At 40.2% G+C, this 25453-nt stretch overlaps 2 protein-coding genes across 2 annotated transcripts; both read right to left on the reverse strand.

The window, feature by feature from the left end:
- Positions 1-6315: 6315 nt before the first annotated feature.
- LOC134284252 (uncharacterized) lies at positions 6316-6831 on the reverse strand (the record flags this gene model as incomplete). Its single annotated transcript, XM_062842992.1, has 1 exon — positions 6316-6831. A coding segment is annotated over one exon (516 nt), but the record flags the coding sequence as incomplete, so codon positions are not given.
- On the reverse strand, positions 6721-7751 carry LOC134289559 (uncharacterized). The gene has a single exon (XM_062855527.1). It carries the CDS (start codon positions 7744-7746, stop codon positions 6847-6849), a length of 900 nt encoding a protein of 299 aa, XP_062711511.1. The 5' UTR covers positions 7747-7751; the 3' UTR covers positions 6721-6846.
- Positions 7752-25453: the final 17702 nt, after the last annotated feature.

Genomic DNA, 25453 nt, shown 5'->3' on the forward strand with positions numbered 1-25453 from the left:
GAGTTGCCTCTTGATGTTCTGCAGGAGTCCGTTTGGGAATCCTTCCAGGGTTTTCTTTGGGAATTTCTCTTAGGGTTTCTTCGAGAATTCATGCGGGATTTTTTTCTGGTTTTTTTTTTTCGGGAATTTCTCAAAAAAATATTCAGGAGCTCCTGCCGATGAAAGAATATCGTAATCACCAAAGAGATTTAGAAAATGGCAAAGAATTATTTTAAATACTTACGGAAGAATTTCAAGACATTTTTTTATTTTATTTATCGAAAATTTGCAAAAAATAAGAAACGAATTCCCAAGGGAATTACATGACAAAACTTCCAAAGGAAACACCAAGAAATTTCCAATTCAATAATCCGAGAAGCTTTCATACGAATTGTCTATGTAGTTTTCTAATCGAAACAATCAAAGCAAATACCTGAGGAGTTTCCAAACCTTTTGTCGAAGTAGTTTTTAAAGAAATTTCAATAAATAAAATCTCAAAGAAATACCGTATGCGTGATAATGTTTGCACCATCGTTAAATAAAATTCCAGTTTTACTTGTAAAGACAATGTATGGGTTTTATTTGCAGGTATTCAAGCTATAACTCATACCATAGTAGGCTGTGAATAAAAAGTGTTGATTTTCTTAGTTTAACACTTGCATAATGACTAAGTGGCAACCTAGCTCGTGATTTGTCCACGCGCAAATGTCGAAAAGTATCCGTGGTAGTGTCAAAGTCAAGATTAACAATTTTTGAATTTATATTTTTATTTTGACATTGCCTAATGGTGTAGACATTGACACACAAACAAAAGTTATAATAACTGTTGATTCTGGAATTTGGTACGGATCGATAGTTTTTCGGAAATCGAAAAAAACGGAGGTTGCGTTCGGGCAAATTCAAGACTTTCTTATATGGCGCTACTCGTAGCTCCTGGATGCCATTGGTAACAATGTAAGTTTTTTTTCTATGGTCGAAGGATCATAAAGGCCACCGTAATTTTCCTTTTCGATATGCCATGCCGTTAAGTCACTGATTTCGCGTTTCTTTGCCATTTTTCTAATTGAGCGCATATAATTCACCCATATCTTATTTTTGGTGGCAGCGATAGCTTTCTGAATCCATGTTAACCTTGGACGACCAGTGGACACCTTCGGGAATAGTTGCCCTTGCATTTTTTCGGTCTAAGACTGTTTTACGGTTCTCCTGAACACTCCTGAAATGACTTTTTTAATATTTGCGCGTGGACAAGTCCCGACTACCGCTGCTACCCCTTCATGGTGCAAATTTTAAACTTCAGAAATCGGATTTTTTTTACCCGCAACCTACTGTGATATGAGTTAGAGCTTACGTGCATGCAATAAAAACCAAGACATTGTGTGTACAGGTGATATGGGTACCTTATTTGTACGATGGTGCAAAAATTATCACGCATACGGTCATACGAGCTTCAAAAGAAATAACATGAATTTTTCAAGGTTTATCCTAAAACGAATTTGAAAAAAATGGCAACCAAATGCCCAATGATTAACTAATTTACATGTACTAACTATTCTTTGCAAAAATTGACGAAGAAATTGAACAATTAGCTATGAAATCAATTTCTAAAGAGATTTTCAAACAAACTCCACAACAGTTTGTTGAAGCAATTAAAATTTTTAAGTGAACAAATTTTTAAATTGTTTAAACACATTCTGAATGAAATATCGAAGGAACTCTTGAATTATTGTCGACGGAATTTTCAAAGAGATTTCCGATTAAATTCTGGAAGAAATATTCTTAAAAGAACTTTTACAAGGAAGTGTTAGCAAAAAAGTTGTAAGAATTTTCGAAAGAATAGCCGAAGCAATTTTCAAAAAAAAAAAAAGCATGAGAAGTAGTAAACATAGGTACCACTGAAATACCTTATGATAATTCCAAAGGAACCACCAATGGAAGATTCGAATAAGTTATCGACAATATTGCGAAGAAAATTTCACACAATTTTCTTAAAGAATGTCCATAGAATCTTCCAAAAAAATGGTAGGATTTCAATTGCCACTGTCGGAAAAATTTAAAAATGAATTACCAAGTTCATTTCCAAAGAAAATTTCGAAGGCGTTGTTTCCAACGCTTTCAAACGAATTGTCGAAGCAGTTTCCGAAGGGATTGACGATTTAAGTTTTAAAGGATTTTCAAAAAAGCTTTTTCAAGGATGGGAATTTTCAAAAAAAAAATCATAGGAAATTACCAAAAAAAAATCTAAAGGAACAACTAAACCAGTTCTCGAAGAAATTTGCACGAGACTTACTGAAGTGAATTCCAAGAAATTTCTGAAGTAACTGAGGAAGGATTTCAAGATCAAACTGGCAAGAAGATTTTCATATGAATTACATAAGGTATTCTCAAAAAAATCTTAAGGTATTAGCTCTCAAAATATTCACATTACTATTAGGTTTTATTCTTCAAAAAGCTAACGAATGAATAAAGGAAAGTAGAAGAGAACAATGACGAAATTAAGTGGAAGAAACTCTCAAAGTCTGATCAAAATTCTTATTTAAAACTCTCTAACGAGTTTCTCAACTTACTGACGGAACACTTCGAAAAAAAAAACGTCCTGGTAAACATTCTTTAGAAATAAATTCTTCGAGTATTTTTCTAAGAGATTCCAGTAGTACGTTTAACAAAGAAGGGCCTTCTTTGATTAAAATCGTGGTAATGATTTTTTTTTTCTAAATGGAATCTTGAAGAAGTATTAATGGAATTTATAGATATTTTATGGAAAGTCTTGAGCTTTGCAATAGTTTTATTTGTGGATGATTATTTCAATGAACTACTGCATGGACAACTAGAAGAAATTGTTAGAAGACTTTCTTGAAGAAACTCCAGAAAGGTAAATAAGAATATATTTCAAAACATGTATAAAAGAATTATATTGAGATGTTTTAGAAATATCTATGTGAGAAATTACTGAACCAATCTTTGAACAAACCATTTGGGACCATATGTGTTTGGAATAAGATTTTGTAACGTTCCTCATTGGAATTGTTTTTTAAATTAATTTCTGAAAAAATAATTTTCCAACTTACTAATTAATTCCAGGTAAATTTCGAACTCGTTCACTCCCAAGGTGTCTCACAATTAGGTTCCAATAAAATAGACATGATTTCAACCAAAATTTGCGAAGTAATATTGTACATATAGTTAAGAAAAATCCTTAATATCTCAATATTTTCTCAAGTTATTTTCAGCAATTGCTTTTAAATCAACGTTACATTCTGACTCGTATAGACACAAAACAACTCGAATGAAGGAGATGACAACTACTCAGAAATAATAGTAAACAAATTGTCATATTACATAATGACTTACTATAGAAATGTGTATCTTCAAAATTTCTCCCCTACGTTCCCAATTTAAACTTTTTTATTGAGCAAGAATATGCTGAGAGTGTACCGGTTGGTCGACGCATTTTTTTTTTTCAATCAATTTTTGACATTTTCCTGCCCCTGGTAGTTTATACTTTATCCAATATTCGTTACCTTACCGATGAATCTCCTCCATTATATACCAACCAATCACAACCCCCCCCCCCTCCAGCAAAAAACCAGTATCAGGGAAGATCCCGACATAACTCCTAGTAGGAGAAATTCTAGGAGGAGCCCCGGCAGGAATTCCAGGATAAATCTCTATAAGAATCCAGGAAGAATTCCAGCGCATATCGCTGAAGTAATTCCTGAAGGAATTCCTAAAACCTATCCTGGAAGGAATCTTTGCAGAAACCTAAGAAGGAATTCCGAATGACGCCTTGGAGGAATGCCAACAGAATTCCTGGAGAGATCTTTAACCCTAGTAGGATGTTGGGGTCAATATGACAGAGTACGTTCAGCGTTACACTACGGAAATCCTAACATCTTAGGAGGGTTAAAAGAATATCAGAAAAATTGTTTGAAACAATTTCGGGAGACTCATTGAAACAAATGCGTGCAAAATCATTAAAAATAAATCCATAAAGAAATATCGGGTGGCACACCTGAAAACATTGCGGTAGGAATGCCTAAAATTAAACTGAATTACTGAAGGAACCCCGGAAGACCTCAAGAGGAATCAATCCCGAAAGAAATCACTGTAAGAGTCCCGAGGAAAATGTCCAAAGATATCCAAAAAAGAATCTCGGAATAAACAGAAATCCATTAAGAAATCCCTGATAGAATCTATAGATGAGTAGAAATGAATGAAGAAATCTTTGATGGAGTTCCAGGCAGAATTCTCAAATGAAAGACAGGAGGAATACTTGAATAAATTGCGGAAAGATTCGCCGGAGGAATCACTAAGGGGATCCTGGGAGAAACCAATGAATAAATGTAGAAAGGAATCTTGAGAGAACTCTCTAAATGCATCCCCGGGTAGATCTTGGAGCATCTAAGAATGTCGGGAGTAATTCCCAACGAAATTCCAGAAAAAAAATCCTGAAGGAATCCCTAAAGGAATCGCAGTAGAAATTCTTAAGTGAAACCTGGGAACGAGGGAACGACCAATAGAAGAATCCCTGAAAAATCCCGAAATAAAACCCTGGGAAAATCGTTGAAGAAATCCGTGAAAAACACCGGAAGAATTCTCTGAAATAGCCTAGAACAATCAAAGAAGTATTCCTTCGAGAAACTCATGATGGAAACCCAGGAGGCAGTTTTAAAATATCCCTAATATAATCCTGTGATAAATCATTTAAAGAATACCAGCTAGAAGCTATGGGAGGACCCCAGAAGAAATCCCGGGAGAAATTCCTGAAGGAACCCCCGGAGGGATCCATAAAAGAATGCTGGAGGAACCGCTGGAAGAATACCAGGAGGAATTTCAGGAGGATTCAATAGAAGAATTCTTGAAGGGACCCCATAGGGGAATCATGAGTAAAATATGGGGAGGAATTCATGGATAAATTATGAAACAAATCGCAACAGAATTCTTTGCAGGAATGACAAGATGAAACCTGGTAGGTATCCTGGGATAAATTCGAAGGCTTTCTTACTTATAATTACATTACCGGACCAAGTTTGATCAGATAAAAACACTAGCAGAATCACCAAAATTGCATGGGGCTGTCCATAAACCACGTGGTTATTTTTTGGGAGATTCCGAACTCATTAGTATGTAAACTTATGGTGAATTTTTCAAATCACATGGTTCAACGAAATAGAAATGACTGTACAGTAAAAGTACCCACAGCCGATCCTGACCTTTCGTTACCTCACGTCATCTGTCGCATCACTAGCACCCGTGTCACATCAACCCAATCTGACGTGATGAAAATTAATAAAGCTCATCTCCACAATGAAACCCCCTCCTTTCAATTCAACAAGATTAACTGACTAAATCCCTTTGACATGATGAACTCCCGCGTAGAAGACATTTGTGTGCAGATCGGCTACCACAGCAATGTAGATATCTTCAACATCGCGAAATAAAAACCTTAATCAAGAGCAAATCACTTGAGTGGCCCGCCCTCCACATCGTGTACCTAATGCTTAGAAACAATCTGACGAATGTTATGGCACCACCAATTAAAACCTGTCCGCGGTTCGGTAGGAAAATACTCTCGAAGACAGCCAGCCAGCCAGAGCGCCTATCAGTCCATCATGATCGCCGCCGTGACTGACTGGCGCGCTGCGCTGTTGTCTTCCCGGAGGGTCCGAATCAGTTTTCGCTGACTTCGCTACTAAGTCCATTTATTAACCGTGCATGGGTCGCACGCTTTCGTCAAGGTGTTGTCCTGGCTGTTGAATACTTAGATTGGATTAAAAGCAACGTAGCAGACAATATCTGTTTTTTTCTGATTTGACCGCGCTTCGTGTACCTACCTCCTGATCCAGTCATAAATCATATGCGCAATAATTCGCGAGCAACTTTTTCTAGCCGCAAGCCTGGCATGCCGGGGAGCTGTCCTAAGCAGTTCACTCTCATTGGTCAAGAGATAATGGAATCGCATTACGAGTTGTTGACAGCGATCGGGCAATTTCAGCGGTTTGCTTTTTTTTGGGGCGTATGAATGTCATAGACGAATAATCCAACTAGCCATGATTCATCTTTTCGTATTTCCGTGAAATACGTTATCACAAATAGGGTCTTGTACCATTTGGGCAGGTGTACCTATTTTGGGCACTTGCCGCTAAACTAAGTCAATTTCAAACGGATTGATTTGAATTTTTGTATAGAGTAAGGTACTGTACGTGCCTAATTCTATACAAAAATACAAATCAATCCGTTTGAAATTGACTTAGTTTAGCGGCAAGTGCCCAAAATAGGTACACCTGCCCAAATGGTAAAAGATCCTACATCTCAGCAATTGTCAAAGTATATGTATTATTGCATATTAAGTAAAAACGTAATCAATGAGTAAATTATATTGCACAAATTCTTGAAAGCCTCGATAGACACAGGAAAAACTCCCGCACAACTGAACCATTCGCTGTTCGTGGACGCGTAGATTTGGATGATCATGAGTGAAGTACGCATCTGCACGTACTCAGAGTGGTTCTCCGCTAGACGTGACAGCTCGAATATAACACCATTTACCAAGTCAGCAATGCCGACTGCCTGCAAAATTTCAAATTTCAAGAGTTGATCTGACATTCCACAAACTAGACAAAAAAAACTCACTTGAACTTGCAGTGAATCAATCAAATAGCACCACCAGTAGCATTCCAAAACGTAGGACATTGCGGTTGACGCGGACAGCAGAGCATTGGTTATAGACCCATCTCGGATGAGCACATATACCAAGATAGCAACGAGGGCCATTGTGCAGTAATAGGTTACAGCAAATGCATAGTTGATGAACGGTTGCAAAACGTCTATGATTCTGAAATTTGCATGAAATTCTTTAAGTTCCTACTAGACTGAATAAATGAACGATGTACACCTTAGAAATTCAATGTGTTGTTCCAAGACCGATTTCAATGTTTTCTGCAAGTATTTAAGCTGGACGACATCCGACAATGATCCTCGATCGTTTTCCTCTTGCATATGTCTCGCTCTATTTAAGATTGTCTTGAACCCATGGGAAACGATCAACAATTCAGCTCGCAACGCCATTAGAATTACGGACATCATGATAGTGGAGTAGAACAATCTGCAGTCCCAAAAGAAAGCCAATGTTGCAGTGAACAGTTGCTGCATCGGAACAGTGAGAGCAGGTCCCAAACTTTCGAACTGACGTGGTATCCCAAAAACACGGTCTCTGGCAGCGCAAGGTATCCAGATGAGAAATTGGTTACCAAGGAAGAACAAAATCATTGCCAGGACTCCGTGACCTGTGGCACGAGATGTCTCTTTCCGTATTGATGCGTCATAATCTGGATCTCCGGATTTGCAGCGACGTCTCCCAACGAATGTCCTGCATTGTTGAATCGCTGCGTCGTAGTGTTGCACTATGAAGATCCTGACGAAGCATATCAAGAAACCTACGAACACCAGGACCGTGGCGTACAACGTTATTCTATCTTCCTGATGATTCAAATCAAAAATAAACTTGCACATTGCCACACAGAATTGATAAACACCCAGCAGACGGTACAACGTCATGCAGCATCGTTTGCACGGTTCCCGGTTGCTGTACTGGATGCCTCCACCAATGGTGACCAACTCCAAGCAACGGAAATGATCCCGGTCCAGATATCGATTGACTGCATCTTCCAGTTGACCCCTGAAGAGTCGAACCTTGGCAAGGCTTCCGTTCCAATACACCATCTTATCAAGGTTTAGTTTAAAACTAGTGAAGTCGATTGATTGCATTTGGTCCGGACACTTGTTACAAATCATGGTCAAGGTGAATGTATCACATTTCGCCGAAAATCATTTCACGGAATTCATATTCGCAGCCTATCATTTCACGGAATCACATGTGGCAGAATGAATCAAGCAGATTTGACCGTTTTGTCGAAAACCATTTGGCGGAGTGTTCCGTTTCGCTAAAAAATATTACATAAGAAAGACAAATTTAATTGGTTGAACTGGTGAAGAACAACCGAGAAAATAGACATCAAAAATGAATATAGGTGCTTTCTATTAAGTACAATGAAAAGTTTGTAGACTGCACAGGGATCTAACCCGTCATCCCAAACATGCTCTTGCTTATACCCGCACCTTCCTTTCTGCTCCTCTATGGGTCCTACAAACTCTTTATTTCATTCAAATTTTAAATTATTCTTGATAAAAAACTATGAGGGAGGGAGAGAGTTCATACGGTCTATTCCGCGAAATGGTATTCGGTAAAATGGTATACAACCGGTCAGCGTCTTTGATTCATATATAATCATATACTTTGCGGTGCACCGGCAAGCGTGAGTGTGCCATTAAATTGATTAATGGCCTAGGTTAGGTTATTGGGACTGGCACCTGACAAATACCATCATTGTGATTTGCATTTGATAAAGAGGAAATTTCCGCTGCTGCTTTCTTTTTTGTACAATAGACTATCACGTTCTGTAGAATACCTTAAGCAAATCAACAAAGGGAATTTATTGTAATACATACATTGTAGTAGCAACGCGGAAGTGTTCCCTAGATCATATAAAGATATGGGCGGATCAAAAATTACCTCTCAGCTGATTGGATGGCCTTATCATATGCCCGATGAAAAGACACATGGTTTTTGTGAGGACCGATCTACGACGGACCAGATGTGTAACTTGTGGTTGATCTTAGATCAATTTCAACAGTACCCTGAGACACACAATCTGTTCAATAATTTTAAAGCGGCATACGACTCAGGGTCGATTTCTTCACCTTGGCTCAACCGGTAAGCCAGGCTTACCCATATAGTTTAACCTGGTTCAACGCTTAAGTCAGGGTGAAGAAATCGACCTTCAGTGAAAAAAAATGCTTTGGCTAACAATGTCAGAAAATGATTTTCCGGTAAATCTAATTGAATAACCCTCCTTAGATGTTACGCTAGGCGTACCACGATGGTATAGTGTACGTTCATCGAGGCTGTCCGGGTCATATTGACCACAACATGCTACACTGGGGTTAACAAGACTTTTTAGCAGAATTGTATCAGAAATTCAAGATAAAATCTTGATGTCTTCGTCGTAGTTTTTCATACGGATAAGAATCACATCCGTAATGAAAATAAGCTTGCTAGAGGACACAATCGGTGAAGTACTTGAATTGAAGTAATAAGCTAAATTTGCTTGATGATTTTGTGGCTACATCGGTCTCTTTCTACTCATAAGTATAAGGGAGTAGAGATCAAAGTGGATAGGGCCCATATAGCCGAGGCGGTAAACGCACGGGTATTCAGCATGACCATGCTGAGGGCGACGGGTTCGATTCCCGGTCGGTCCAGGATCTTTTCGTAAAGGAAATTTCCTTGACTTCCTTGGGCATAGAGTATCTTCGTGCCTGCCACACGATATACACATGCAAAATGGTCATTGGCAGAGGAAGCTCTCAGTTAAAAACTGTGGAAGTGCTCATTGAACACTATGCTGAGAAGCAGGCTTTGTCCCAGTGAGGACGTTACGCCAAGAAGAGGAGAGAGAGGAGAGGAGATCAAAGTGGATAATGAAATGATAGATATGATAGAATTCGCTAGGTAGCGAACAAGTGTGAAAATTTTATAGAAGGTGAAATTAGGCAAGTTCACGCCGCGATATATGGTCAACAAAGTCGATTTTTCGGAACAAAGCTTTTTCGATTCCTTTTAGCGTCCAAAACATTTGTGCAAAATTTGGGAGCGATTGGTTGCTTCCCCGTATTCCGCATTGCGATTGAAATTTGTATGGAATTTAGTATGGGAAAACGTGCTTTTTTGCATTTTTCTCATAAATTGAAATTTTTCGTCCGAACCGATACAACTAATCACGTTAAAGTATAGCCTATGATATGCCAAAAAACTTTGCCGAAGACCGCAAAGCGATCCGACACTTGTGAAAAAAGTTATAACGTACAGATTGCCCGGTGGCGCTTAACATTTAACATGTAAAGGAATAACATCAATAATAAAATCTCAATTTTTGGCCTAAGTTACCAGCCGAATAACTTTTCTCACAAGCGCCGGATCACTTTGTGGTCTTCGGCAAAGTTTTTCGGCATATCCTAGACTAGACTTTAACGTCATTAGTTACATGGTATTGGACAAGAGATCGAAGTAGGCAGTGACCGCGAGTGGAAGTGTTTTTGTTATTGGCAGCTTTTTTTTCGTATTCGGATTTTCTCGATTCGATTGATGGTCTGACTGGCCCTACGCCACCCGGATTGCAGATACGGGAATGAAAATAATAGTTTCGGATAGTGTTGAGCCGAGTGACTCGGGCCGCTAAAGTCTGTGGGTTTGATTTGTCTTTTCCAACGGATTTTTGTGTAATATACTGGGTGTGTAATATACTATGGTGGAACTTGCAGCTGTGCTGTACGGAGGCAGCTTATTTCAAGTGCGACGCGATAAAATTCAAAGTGTTTTCATACAAAAAATGGCTAAATATTCGTTTGGAAGTGCCGTTATTTAAATTGGTTTTGTGTGGTAATGAATGCGTGACGAAATATCGACCAGAAATAGTGAATTTTGAGATTTTCCTGGTGACCAAAGGAGTGAAAATTTTGCTGTGGCCACGTTTATTCGTTCCCAGGTTTCCAGGGAGCGCAAGTGAAACAATTTGTGACTTTTTCAGTGAATGAAGAAGGGGCAGCTTCGAGAAATGCAACGGTTTTATTGTGAGTTTCTGTAGAAAGAAGAGGAATAGGAATTCGCAGCAGCAACGAGTCATCAACACATTGAAGAGGAAAACAAAAGTTTTCAGGCATCCGGTGAGTCTGTTCCGAAAGGAAACCTCTTTCCATGTCCCTCTCCCATATTCTGTTTTTAAAATTTCAATAGGAGCCGTAACAGAGATGAACACTTTCAACTGATTTGAGAGGGTGTGAGCGAAAAGTTGAGATCTCACGTGGGAGATCTGAGTCGCACTTAAGGTAACGCGCTGCTGGTGGTCTCTTTTGTTCTCCCACTGATTGGGTGCGACGCGTTTGGTAACGTCAGCAAGTTCGTTGTAGATTTGGTTGGTTGGGGAGGGGGAGGGGACTGGTGACTTGTAGAACAGCCACACAGAAACAACAAAAGTGGTGAAAACAGTACACACTGAATTGACGGCAGTTAAAAGAGCAACATAAACAAAACACATACACGCTTAAAAGTGTTACACCGAAATGCATATGAGTAACACATTTTTGAACAAAAGTAAAAACAATTGAATCTAATGTTAATCTATTGTATGCCAATAGAAAATGCTGTAACAAAAAAAAATCTATTGTATTGCAGACTACATCTCAAATTGGACTATCACACTTTTTTTTGGAACGCCTAAAAAGTGTGATAAAAGTGCACATTTGCCTCGGATCGTCTTGATGTCTTCGGTGCACTTATTCCTCCATTTACGAGGAATAAGTGCACCGAAGACCTCAATTCGATCCGACGTATCCCTGCGCTGTAATCACACTTTAAAGGTGTGTGCACACTATTGTGTCAGTCCAATTTGGGGTGCAGTCAGCAATAAATCTATTGGAATAAGTACAATTTTAAGAAGCATTCTACGATACATTTACTATAGAATTCAATGTTAACATAAGAATCTATTGGTTTTCTATAGTTTTTCCAATAGATTCAATGGTTCCTTTTTATACGGGCTGTGCTGGGTGTTTAGCTGTGGAGGTGTTGCATTCGATTTGCACCCGCACGTTCTAAAGTGGGCCTAACTTCCAAGTTTGGGTTTATCGCGTACGTTGTGAGAGGAATCAGTTTTTCGGTCGGTTTTTCATGCGTTCTTCCGTATCGAAAAGAGAGGGCTTTTCCAATTTTAGTCAGTTCTTACAGTTTCCGCAGCATGACGGGAACTATAACAACAGCCGTTAATTTAAGTAGTTGAGGAGAAAAGTGTCCGTTTGATTTTGTTAATTATTGCTTTTTTTTTTCTTCTCGCTCTTGATGCGAGCACTGCGAGTTGCTAATTGACCACCTATCGAAAATGTGAATAAACTGTCAAAGAGTAATCGATGTAGAGTAAGTAGATCGGGACGTCTGTTTCCTTGTGATATAACTGTTGCGAACGTATCACTAATAATTTAAGGGGAGAAGTTAATACCGTTTTCTATTTCAGATTTGTAATCGAACACCCCAACAAGGATCAAGATGGGAAAGGAACCAGGCAGCAGTTTCAACACAACCAAAAATATGCTGTGCACCTGAACGTTTACCAAACGTATCCTTTTAACTGTACCCTTCCACACCCAAATTCCGGTGACGCCTAGGCCAGAAAGAATGTAGAGGTCTCTATGTACTTTCTTAGGTGTCCAACTAATCTTCCTTCCCTATCCCTCAGCTGTCGCAAGGACGTGGCCAGGACAGTACTGGATCGTTGGAGGATTGCGTCAATCTTGTCTTAGAGCCAGAGATTAGTCCCAAATCTTTGTGCTTTGGTAACGGACGGGAAGGGGGCAACCCTCATAACAGCGGTCCAGGACTGTACCACCTACGAATTTGTGCGACTTGCTTAATGCTAATGCTAATGCTAATGCTAATTAGTTACATGGTATTGGACAAAAGAATTCAATTTATGAGTAAAATGCAAAAAAGTACGTTTTTCCATACTAACTTCCATACAAATTTCAATCGCAATGCGGAATACGGGGACGCAACCAATCGCTCCCAAATTTTGCACAGTTGTTTTGGACGCTAATATAGATTGAAAAAGCTTTGTTCCGGGTTGATACGATCAAATTTAAAGTTTCTCCATACAACGTTGACCCACTCTAATGCATACCCCTATGAACGGAGTGCGAATTCCGAAAAAGCTACCGATCGATAGAATTTGTGATGAAATCAGAACAATACATAGGCAGTCGGGTGCCTGAAACTTCCGCCAGTCTTGGTATTACCTTAAAGGTGGTATGAACTACCAACCAAGCCGATCAGTTTAAAAGCACAGGTCGCACGGCAGAAGTTTCACGCATTCGATGTATTCGTTCAATACATGGCCTACTTGCCTAATTTCACCTTCTATAAAATTTTCACACTTGTTCACTAACTAGCGATTCTATTATATCTATAATTTCATTATCATCTTTGATCTCTACTCCCTTATACTTATGAGTAGAAAGAGACCGATATAGCCACAAAATCATCAAGTTAATTATAGAATACGGTCGATAAATCAGTACATGAGCTAAATTTGTGTATGGTGAGAAGGTCAATCCTTCGTTTCTGCAATGAAATGGTTCAAAAAGCATGGGTGTTATGATTCCTTGCCTTATTTGACGCTGTTAGAGATAAACTTTGGGTAATCGTGTTGTTATTTTCTCCATTTATTGCAAATTCTTATTTCTTCCTTATGGTTCTACGTCCCCACTGGGACTTGACCAGCCTCGTTTCAACTTTGCGTTCTTTGAGCACTTCCACAGTTATTAATTGAAGGGCCGTCTCCGGATTGACGATCCATAGCCTTAACCACTAGGCTAACTGGAGACCCAACTTAAACGTGCAACTTAAACAACACAGTTATCCGATGTTTTGCTCAAACAAGCTCGAGGCTGTTCGAGCCTGTATGAAGTTGATCATCAATATTAACTTCTTTTCTCGATCAGCCTAGATAGCTATGTAGTGTTGGTAGCGATTTTCTCAATTGGCTAAGAATAACACTGTTCCGGTGGTAAGAGTCCATCAACAGGTGACCCCTAATTGGTGTGATGCGGCTTTATGCTTACCGTGCCTAGGAATGAATGGCTAGGGGGGATCTAATAAAAACCTAACCGCAAACGGATCCTGTGGAGTACCAGGGCGCAGGCTTGTCCGCACTCAGCGCATGAAAATTCTGCTCTTTTGATTTACATCCCCTAAACCATCGTATTTATTCAATCTTTCTAATTTACCTGATGGAAGGATGTTGGAATATTCTAAATGTCATTTCGAACTGTCAAAAAACCGCACCGTAGTGCCACACTGTGCGCGCAAAGAGAATTTCACCCGGGTGAATTCACCCCAGTGAATTTCTCTTTGCACGCTCAGTGCGGCACTGAGGTGCGATTTTTTGACAGTTCGAAATGACATTTAGAATATTTCAACATCCTTCTATCAGGTAAAATAGAAAGATTGCATAAATACGAAAGGTTTTGGTGGTGTATAGGGCCGGATCTAAGGGGGAGCGGGGGGCCCGGGCTTCGGGCCCCCACATTTTAGGGGCCCCACAAAAACCATTTTTGGTTGCTAACATGAGCTTTATTTTTCATATTGCTCAAGTACTCTTCGAAAATAAGGAAAAACATTGTTGGTCATCTATCCGAGGGGCCTCCACATCCGCTCGGGCCCCGGGCCCCCACAATCCTTAATCCGGGCCTGGTGGTGTAAATCAAAAGAGCACAATTTTCATGCGCTCAGTGCGGACAAGCCTGCCAGGGCGCCCTCCACAGTGTGTTTCCCTTACTGCGCTAACCGGAGCAATGGTGCAGTGGACCTTGTGTTTCTCCGAGACAATCAGCTGCCCTTCTTTAGTCTCACTGGAGACTAAATAAGGGCGGGATTATGAAGATGTTGTTAATTAGTTTAAATTTTCACCTATATAGTTTCGCATTATGCGATTTACACAGTGTATTCTGGGTATCTTCGCCTTTGGCGTTTTCCAATCGATACCGATCTGGTTTTGTTGCTGCTGTTCTTTTGATAGAAAAAAAAGACATCTCTATTTTTTGATATGTTATGTATAAATGTCTCAGCTTTCAATTGATGCAATAATATTGAAAATCGGTGGTTGCCATCATGGTGAAAAAAATGTTTTGGTATAAAAATCCAAGATGGCGCTCAAAATCAATATGGCTGACCCAACTTTTTATTATTGTAAATAGTAGCTCTATCTTTCCTCTTTTCAACAACAATTCGTTTTGAGGTGGTTTTTGGAGAAACTTTCGAGTTATAACGGTTTAAATGAGTCACCATTTGACCAAAATCGAGGGATCTGCAATAATTGTTGTGGCTCTAACTAACGGGGGGTCCATCAATCTGAGTAACCAAATGCAGTTCCCTTACTTTTTTAGTGAGGACTTTCAGAAAATTGTCACCTTAAACATTTTTGAAGACAAGGTGTAAATAGTGGGCCGGTCTCAACGAGAGTTATTCATTGTTAAAATTTCAAAAGTGTGGTGAAAACTACACCGCCCATATTCGCATAGTCAATGTAAGCGCCACTGTACTTTTCAACATACTTTTAGAATTTTAACAATGAATAAATATAAAGTTCAAGTATTCTTCCACGTTGACATCTAACTAAGGGTTAGATCTTGTTATCTTTTGAATAAAACTGGTCACAAATATGCACACGCGTTAGATGTTAGCTTTTGTACGGTGACATTGCCAATGGTGATTACATCGACTATGCGAATATCAACACTACAGTGGCGCTTACGTCAACTATGCGATTATGAGCAGTTTAGAGATTTCTACCAAGGGACTCTTTCTCGGTATTCTCTTAGATGTTTCTCCCGCGATTCCTTCCAACAATCATTCACAGTCATCTCTAGAGATTCCTCTCAAAATTCTGTTACGGATTATTGTTCACAGAATTGCATCAGCGATTCCTCCATGATTTTTCTGGGATTATTTCCGTAATACCTTCAGGAATTACGTAATCCTACACTATTTTTTTTTTTCAGGATATTCAAAAGGATCCCATTTGGTATTCTTTACTGGATCACTCCAAGATTCTTTGAGATATTCCTTCTAGAATGTTTGCAGGTAGCTATTTAAGATTTCCTCAGAATTCTGCCTGAGTTTTCTCCCGGGATTCATTCAGGGATTTCTCACGGACATCTTCCATTGATTTTTCCCGGAATTCTTTCACTGATTCTTACAGGATTGATTTTACAGATTCCTTCTGAGATTGTTTCAGAGATTCTTCCGAGGATTCCCCACGGGATCCCTTCGTTGATTCCTCTATTGATTTACCCCGGGATTTTTTTCAGGAATTGATTCAATCCGTGATACTTTCAATGATTCTTACCGAATTTCCTTAAGAAAATTTTCCCAGGATTTCTTCAGAGACTCCTTCGAAGATTCCTCACAGGAATCTTTTCTAGATTATTCCTGAGATTTCTTTAGGTATTGTTCTAGTATTCTCTCAGAGACTCCACAGTAGATTCTTGCATGAATTGTTTCCGGGATTAATGTAGGTATTTTGTCGGGATTCCTCTGGGTTTTTCTAGTCATTTCTCTAGTGAATCCTTCTAAGAATCGTCCGGGGATTCCTCCCAGGGTTCCTCCTGATATTTCTCCTGAGATTTTTTTTTCTTTTTGGGATTACTTCTGTCGAAGCCCTACCGCGGCCATTCATTAGTATTCATCTTTTATCAGTGGCTACTCAATTGGATCTGGACGTCTTACAGATGGATACTATAACAGCTTTCGTGCAAGAAAAGTTGTAAAAGAAAGTCATCTACACTGAACAGTCCCAAGGTCATGAGGATACAAACGCTCCCAGGAAAGCTTGTTGCCTGCAGAAGGCGGTGTATGGACTAAAACAATCCACTTGCGTATGAAACAAGACGCTGGATGCAGAACTGAGGAATATCAGTCTCAAGCATTCCAGTTTTGATTCCTGTTTCTGCTACCACGTGGACAGCGAGCGGATTATTATTATCGCCGTGTATGTCGACGATTTCCCGTTCTTTTCAAATTTTGTCACTGGGTCAGCTACGTGAAGGATTGTTTGATGAAAAGGTTCTGGATGACTAACTGTATTACAAACCACAGTCCCTGCGATTCAGCACAGAAGCAAACAAAAGTTATGGGTCCACGAACTGCCGAAGAGCGGTCCAAGTTGAAGAATGTGCCATTCCGTCAATTGTGGACTTCAATTTCTGGCATAGTATACGAGGCCTAATATTACTTATACAATGAACTCCGTGAGCACTTTCTGTGAAAATCCAAATGAATCCCACTAGCTTGCCGTGGCCGGTCGAGTTTTGCTTTGCTTGTCACTTTTTTTTCGAGCTCCGGTTTCCTTTTGTTTCGCGTTTTGAACGGTGATTTGGCTAGTGCTATGCCCAAGATGTTTATAAGGAAGGTGTTAGCGTATAAGCAGTAAGTGGATGCGGGGAGTGCGGCACACTGCGGGGGGATGGAGGTGACAGCTGGCCAGTTTGTTTATGCTGCAGAACGCTACACGGAAAAATATTATAACCCAAAGAATAAGTTTTAAAAACTCTAATTTGACTAAACTGCTTAAAGTTTTAACTCAAAGATGGGTTGTTTTCTCCCTCGCCCCACCGCAATGTTTTCGAAAACAAAGAGAGAAGCACCGACGCATCCGCTGCTCTTCCGTGGAAGAAGCCAAATTTGGGTTTTCTTGAGTTAACCCAAATTTGCGTCAATTGAGGCCTCCGTTGGGTGAAAATAACTTACCACTGGGTTATTTTTTTTTTTGCCGCTCTCAAACGAGAACTACTCACTCGCCACTATCGCTGTTTGACGCAAATTTGAGTAATTCCACGGAAGACCGGGATTGCGTCAAAACAACTTAAATTTGGGTTCATTTGTAGTTCCGTGTACAGAAGCGTTGCTGCGCCGCATCGGCAACTACTTTCTCAACACGGATAACCAATGTTGACATATTTCCATGGCACTCATAAAATGAGTAATATTCCCCCAGGTTTAAAATTTGCTCGTGCCCCCGCATTTTTGTTGATTATGAATACAATGGTGATTTCTTAACCAAAAGAGATTGCTTTGCCGAAAATATTGCAAAATATTTGCTTAAGTGGGTGTACGAGTTTATTTGCAATCCGTGAAAGTAGGAAACACTCGACGAGTGTCATGGAGTTTGTCCGATTTTAGTGCTGAGAAAGTTAAGCGTGAATGGTTTATGTGGGGTTGCTACGTTGCTAGGGCTGAAAGTTTTTGTTTGTCATCTCACTATTGTCGCGCTTATCTTTTATTAGAGTCTTGCGGCGGTCGTACGCTCGCAAGGCATACCGCCGCATGACAGTCGCAAGGCAAAACAAAAGAAAAAGTGTTCCCGCCAAAAACAAAAGCACGTGGGTTTCGCGAAGTGACAGATGTTTTTGAATGTATTTGTGACGAACGGCAAGAGTGGCTCAGTGGAATGAGTGTTCTTGCTGTCAAACCCCATATAATGGAATTATATACTTTTAAATCTGGTGACGCTGTTATGATTAGTGACTGTCGCGCTTATATCAGAAGCCAGAGGCAGATAATCGCCATATTCTGATTTTTCTTGAGAGGCATAATAGTGAAAAAAAAAATAAATACAAACTTGCCAGCTATCGTTAGGTTTTCCAATATGGCGGATGGTGCAATCTGACATATTGGATTACCTTCCTTTTACTTACCTTGGCTATGCCTTCGTTCGCTTCTGAGTCTACCGGATGTTTAACCGCGTGTTTTCCGTGTGTTTTAACCAAATATTTTCCGTCACGGTCCGTGCCTAGGGGCGGGACAGTGCCTAATACCGATGCTAATACCGCCTAATAAATATTAGTTTCCCAATCTTCATGGTTCACCGAATCATTTTTTGTGCAGTATGTCATGATTTTCCATACAACAACCAACTGTCACGAATACAAAAGATGGAGATACGGTTCGTCGAAGGTTTTTCTTTAATTTGTTCAAATATAAACCCTAATTTGTTTTGATTATGTATTTTAGCTGTGAAAACAACGTGAGTTTCACTGCACTGGATGGCTCTCGAAAGCCCATATCGCTGGACGTAGGAAAATCAAAAAGGTAGCTCCATCAAATGTGATTCGATGCACTTCAATTGAAAGTCCTAAGCAGGAGCTGATTGCGGAAAACCGTTGTTTTCAAATGCGTATATCTAATACCAAAATATAAAACGATCAATTCGATCAATTCTGACTATACATGTCAATGGTTGCTCCTCCGTGATTGATCTGAACTGGTACCAGTTGCACTGTGATCCAACTGAATGAGGGGCTGGGACATTCCACTTATTCTCAAAGTGCAATTTTAGCAGCTCATGCATATTTGATCAATAACGGCGCCGGCCAAGTCCTTATAGTCAGCTGGGAAGGGAAAGGAATGTTAGAGTGTACTGGTTGTTGCTACTAGAGACCGAGAGCACTCTGCGTCCCACAACCCGCACGGACTGGGGTATTTGTTAGACGGAAAGGATGGGAGATCTGGGAGTCACCGTTGGGTCGGTGATGCGATCCATGGATAGGGTTATTTATAGTGTTCGTGATAGATTGTGTGGTGAATAAGGTGAATAAGGTCAAGCGGCACAGCACGCTTTGGTTGCATAACTTATAGGCGTTATATATATACACTGTGCTGTGAGTGGAAGTTGGAAGGGAGGGAAACGACTTTTTTTTCAATTCGTTTCTGGTTCTAGCGATGGCGCTGAACATATGAATATACATGAGTTATATATGTAGAGAAGAGAGAGTGAGAGAAAGTGGATAGAAAGATACAAAGTAGGATGAAAAGGACGGGCCAGGGATTGAACCCATGACCTTCTGCATACGAATCAGAAGCGGTAGCCACTAGACCACCAAGCCCGTCATAGTATATCTAATACCAAAATATAAAAGAAAAACTAAATAAGCTGACTGCGTTTCTAAACTGTTCATATTTCCCTTGATATTTACAGAATGTGAAAATTGGAATTACCAGAACTTGGAATTTTTCTACTCCAATGCCGTTTTAGGCTTTGGTGCACTGATAGTTTAAGTTTGTAGGGCCTAGCTAATACTGAACTAGATATTGGCCATATTGATCTGGAGATAGACTCTCGGTAATATTTAAGCTGGCGAATTATCGGTGTGCTATTGATGATTGTAGATGCAAGCTTTTGGGACGTAGATGTTAATACGAGATACCACAGTTTGGAGGTCCACCAGCGGTATTTGCGGAATCGTTGCTCCGGGACTGAAAAGTACGATAGAATAGCGATATGCAACCGATTTCATACAACCTGAAACCAATGAAAATATGCATTTCTTGTTGCTGACATTTCAAATCGACCCAGTTCAAAAAGCATGGCATACTTCGTACAAAAATGGATTTCATCTGGTATTAATATTTCTAATACTGCTTAATACCGCTAATGAATATTAGAGCTGTCCCGCCCCTAGGTCCGTGCTGTGGATGGCAGCAACTTCATGTGGATTGCTGATTGCAGTGACTTGTGACGTTACAGCTGGTGGTTCGGCTGCCAGTAATACGCCACCCCGGGAGTCAGTGCTATTTTGCGGAAAAGAGAATTCGCGAGGTCGTCAATAGGCCTTTTAGTTGACTAGTTCTAGTTGAAAATGTACAGTCTTCCCAAACGAACACCAAACTCGCTAAGTACTGCTGTATTTATACTCCGCCTGTACTTTGACTGTGCGTTCGAACCGCAACACACAAATCTGTACCCAAACGTGTACTTATGTTCAAAGTTCGTTTCAAACACAAGTTCGAACATATCGTCGGTTTCCTGCAATAGGGGCACAACTCAAAATTTGTCATTTTTTAGATTTTAATGGCAAATGATGAAAAACTATGTAAACTATCATTTCACAAAGACCCGTTCCGAAATTCGTTGAGAAACGCGAGATTTAGGCATTTTCGCCAATTTTCCGCAATAAAGGCACAACTAAAAATCAGTCAACTTTTTCAATAGTCGTTGAAAAATAGTAATGCAAAATTCATGAAACAGATAGTCCTTCAGTCTCTTCCCATGATACAACAATTAAAATTCGTTTACTTTTGTCAAATGATGAGAGAAATAGGTGAACTTGCAGAAGGTGCTTCAAGATTGCCAATTTTCAAACGCTCATACTGAAAATTCACATTTTTTGAGTTGTGCCCCTATTGCAGGAAACCGACGATATGTACTGTACACGTGTACTGTGCGAAGCGAAGTGGGAAACAATCGTGCAAAAAAGAACTTTCTCGAACGACGATTGACAGTTCGGCACCAATCGTTTGTAATCCGAACGCCGCTTCGGGATTCATTCTCGGTTTGCGCTCGGATCGATTTTCGTTTTGTACTTCTGTACGTACACAAGTTTTGTACTTGAGTACTCTTCGGTACGGAGTATGGTAGCAAACACGGGTACTACGATGTTTGGCGTTTGATGTTCAACACAAGTGCGAGAAAACGTACAGAAGTTGAACATGTGTCAAGTTTGTGGGAAGACTGTGTGAAAATGTTAAAATTTGAAAGAAAAACAAATGGAAGTGTTGCTCTATGCCTACAAGAAGGGCATTTTACTTCAGATGCTGCGGCTGTTGTTCATCGGAATAGCTTGAATTCCATCCAGACCAAGATCCAGATATGCTGAAGTACTCGGTGAGAATGTTCCTTTTCTTATTTTGTTGTCGATTTCCGTGACGGGTCATTTTCAACTGGTGCTCTGACACCCGGACTAGGAAACCGTTCTCTGCCGTACAATATATAATCTCCCGATTTGTTTTCGCGAGTGTTTTTCCGTCACCTGGATGCTGTTGTCGGGTAATTCTTCAAATGACCACGCTGCCTCTGAGCAGGCGGAGTTCAAAGCATTAATGAAGTTCTGTGAGGAAAAGAGTGATATATATATTTACGCATCTGGAAAGCTTAAAAACGGACCTGGGCCATTGCGCAGAATGACAGAGCCTCCTTAGTAAATTTTTGTTTTCCGCTAAGTTATAAAACACCAAATTAAAACATGTTGCAATTGTGGTTCGTTGCGATAATCACAAGATCCAAACCTGGTCCAGGAAGAAATTGATTTTATATTTTATGATGTGACTTTCGAAAAATATCATATCCATATTTTTTTTGATTGAATGACATTTGTAGAAACTGCTTATTTAAATGTGCTTACTTTATGGGCTTATTTCTCTGTACTTTTTTGGAAGGGATCATTATACTTTTTTCTCGTTTCAGAGAGCGAGTAATGGCGCTTAAGTCTAGGCTTCAAAGCCAGGACACAAGGACAAATGCCTGTGTCCCATCCCAGGAGAAGAGACGCCAACATAAACGGAGTGTGCATCAACCTTCTTAGCAGCACCACTCCCATCGATTTTATATTCAAAAACTATTCACCTAATACGAAACGGCTGGTACGGTTGTCCCCGTTTCTTCCTTCATTCAATTCAAAAAGGTTTGTCAATCATGTTTTTCACAAGTGGATAACCTGTTTGCCTTAAATTTTTGAATTATCTTTCAATCCATTAGTCTGCACAGTGGACCCGGCCATTTTAATATTTGTGTCATGTCTCTGTCATGCTGCAAATATTAATGCTGACAAGAAAATATCAGAAGAAATTTTGATATTTCCAGGATGCTTTTCAATACTGGCTGTGCAAGCACTAGAATAGAAATAGAATAGAAATCCAAATGAATCCCACTAGATCGCAGTAAAGCGAATTTAGTGCTATCTTAAGGGAACACTGAACATGAAGCGGGTTCTTCAGAAGAAACCAGATAGGCTTTCCGAGGGCTTCAGCGATGCAGACTGGGACAATGACGCAGATACCGAATGATCGGTAGTAGAATACAGATGTTTATCAATGTGCAGGCGAATTGATATCATAGAATATCAAGAAACAATCCACTGTGGCGTTTTCTACCAAGTAAGTCGAATGCATGACGTTGCCTGCAGTAGAAGAAGCTATATGGGGTTTACGACTAGAAACTTGATGGTAATGCAAATTGCTCAGTCTTTGAATCAAGAACGATTTTTATCTTAATACATCCAGACGTTTCGGTTTGGGGATTTGGTCTTTTTCAAGAGTAGATACTAGGACCCTTGAAAAAGGCCAAATCCCCTGGCCGAAACGTCAGGAATTTGGATACAAATTGTATTTGGTTTCCAAGAAGCAATTTCTACATCCTGGCAACCACAGTGTATTGTAGTTTGCTGATGAGGAAGTCGGCTATTCACCTCGCGCAAAGACAACAGCATCATTTTGAAATAGAAATACTGATCGATGGTACAATTGAACTCTAGCATGTCGGATCGGATTCCCAGAAGGTAAATGCCGGTAGGGATTTTGATTGTGTTTCTACAAACATTGAAAGTTTTTTCCAATTGTTCTAGTGGCTCCTCTAAATATTGCTTGTCTTGTTCAACATAGAGAGCTATCTTGTACTAGGTCTTAGTACAGACACCACATTCTATAAATTGTGCCATCATCACGACCGTTTAAAGAACTAGGCCGCAATCAGAGTGCGTACGCCTAGCACATCTTAATAGACAACGCAGAAACGTAATCAACGAGGAAATTGATTTTATCGTTCATAACTTCTGCAGTGATGTCGATGCTGCCAAGCAACAGAAAACACTGACCATGCTTACGCGTGATGTTTATGACCCATCTTTAAGAGCATAATTTACGATCGTCAGCTTGTCAGAACTATCCATGGCTCTGAGCGGCCGGTTGACCTAAAGTGGAACCCAATAGGGTGAAGTCGCATGCGTATTGAAGTCGTACTATGAACATTGCACAGCATCTAGAATTGAAGAACTTCATTGCTGCCTCATGAATCAATCTATCGACCGTGTTCGTTAACGTGCTTAGCTCCAATTCAAACGATGAATTTTCATTCGATATAAACACTTCACCGGTCCAAATATTCCCGATTGAAAAACAAACACTGACTGGATCACTGGATCGCCACGCCAGGAGGTCTGACACGTTTTCGCGCATTCAACAACAACAACAGCAACGAACAGTAGTAGTGACAGCAGAAAGAGTGGCGATGCGTGCGAGTTTGATGATTAGGAATGTTGGCTTCCACCTTTTCGATCCCTTTAGGGAATCAGGGCTCTGACTCAGCACGGGGTCCCAGACGAACCTTTTCGGATTCGCTTCCAAAACTGCAACCAACCGTGAAACCGTTGAGTCAAACTGTAGATCGGCATGGGGCCTGCTGAAGCCCTTACGAAATCTAACGAACATCTTTTCCTGGATCGCACTTTAGCGTACACTTCGATTAATGTTTTCCCGATGCTGATGGGTAGGGATGCCAGATGCATAGAAATCGACCAACATAGGGTATCGCGCCACTTGGGCGGTGGCTTCTATATTCGTCTGTTTTCCACTATAACTCAGTCAATTTTGAACCAATTGACTTGAAATGTTGTACACGGGTAGATACTATACCTATCTCACCACATTCCAAAAGTTGTGTCAATTGGTTCAAATTTGACTGAGTTATAGTGGAAAGCAGACGAATATAGAAGCCACCGCCCAAGTAGCGCGATTCCCTAATGAAATTTTGTTGGATTGATTTCTTTTCTTAAGAACCTGTGAGTGTTGTTGATCTGGCGATACAGCAGTTGCCACCGCGGGCAGTCAATCATGCTTGCCAAAAATGTTTTGTGTTTTAAATTTTTTTTTTCTAGCATCCCCAGGTAAACCTATGCAACCGTGGATCACTAAAATCCAAAGTGCGGGGAAACTAACCGAAAGAGCACAAATTCCGTGCATTCACCGAATCGACCAATAAATCCTCTAACCCATCAAAAATGGTACCGCGAAAGCAGACCCCAACCAAAATTGCTTAATCGTTTTGTCTTTTGACTGTTACTGTTTTCGCTCGGCACTAAATGGTTCCACTTTGGTGGGATTATTGACCTCAACCATCGTGGGATAAGCAAAATGGGCCATCATGAAAGCGCGACCGCGCCGTTCTAAGCTGCTGCAAGATATCTCCCCCGCAGAGTTTTGGCACGCAGTAAATTTGCGACTCGTGTGGTGTGGTGGGTCGTTTGCCGAAAGTAATCGTTCTCACATACCTAGAATCTTTTTTTTTGCAACCTGACGTTCCGAATTTTGACGCCACAGGATTCGCCCCAAGCGTTGATGGCGTCGTGGGTGGATGTTCGAGGTGGATTTGTGGATTTATTACGAAGCAAATGCATTCCACTTAATGCCAGGTTATGGCAGTGAATCGACGGCGTGATGGTCGGATTTAAATTTTACTTTTGCTAATCCTCATACTCATCTCTGAGAGTTTGATTACTTGTATTAACTTAAAGTTACATCATTGTTTTAAAATTGTATTAAACGTGTCTAATGTATTCAAAAATTTCCTTTTCTTTTTATTTCCAGGTACGTAATGCTCGCCACTATAGGCACTATTGCTAGTGAAACATCCGAAGCACCAGCACGGATAAGAGTGCAACATTCTATGGTAAGGTCACGGGAGCTCATTGGAAAAAAGAAGGAATGTCAGCCCCGACATTCATTGTTGTCGCCACTGTTGTCTTAGGAAGAAGTCCTTTACGAGAAGTTCCTGGATTGGCCGAGAATCGAACTCATCATCCATCATGGTCACGCTAAATACAAACGCCGTTATATAGATGTGGATACTCGAATTACGTGGGAGTCGACTCTTTAAAACCTCATTCTCTCTCTTTATTATCTTCGCTGTACGCCCGCTTAGGGATGATTTCGTGAATAATGAAACCTACAAGAAATTTCGTCAAGTATTTCTATAAAAGCACC

Source organism: Aedes albopictus, chromosome 3 (genome assembly GCF_035046485.1).
Source record: "Aedes albopictus strain Foshan chromosome 3, AalbF5, whole genome shotgun sequence".
Taxonomy (NCBI): Eukaryota; Metazoa; Arthropoda; class Insecta; order Diptera; family Culicidae; genus Aedes; species Aedes albopictus.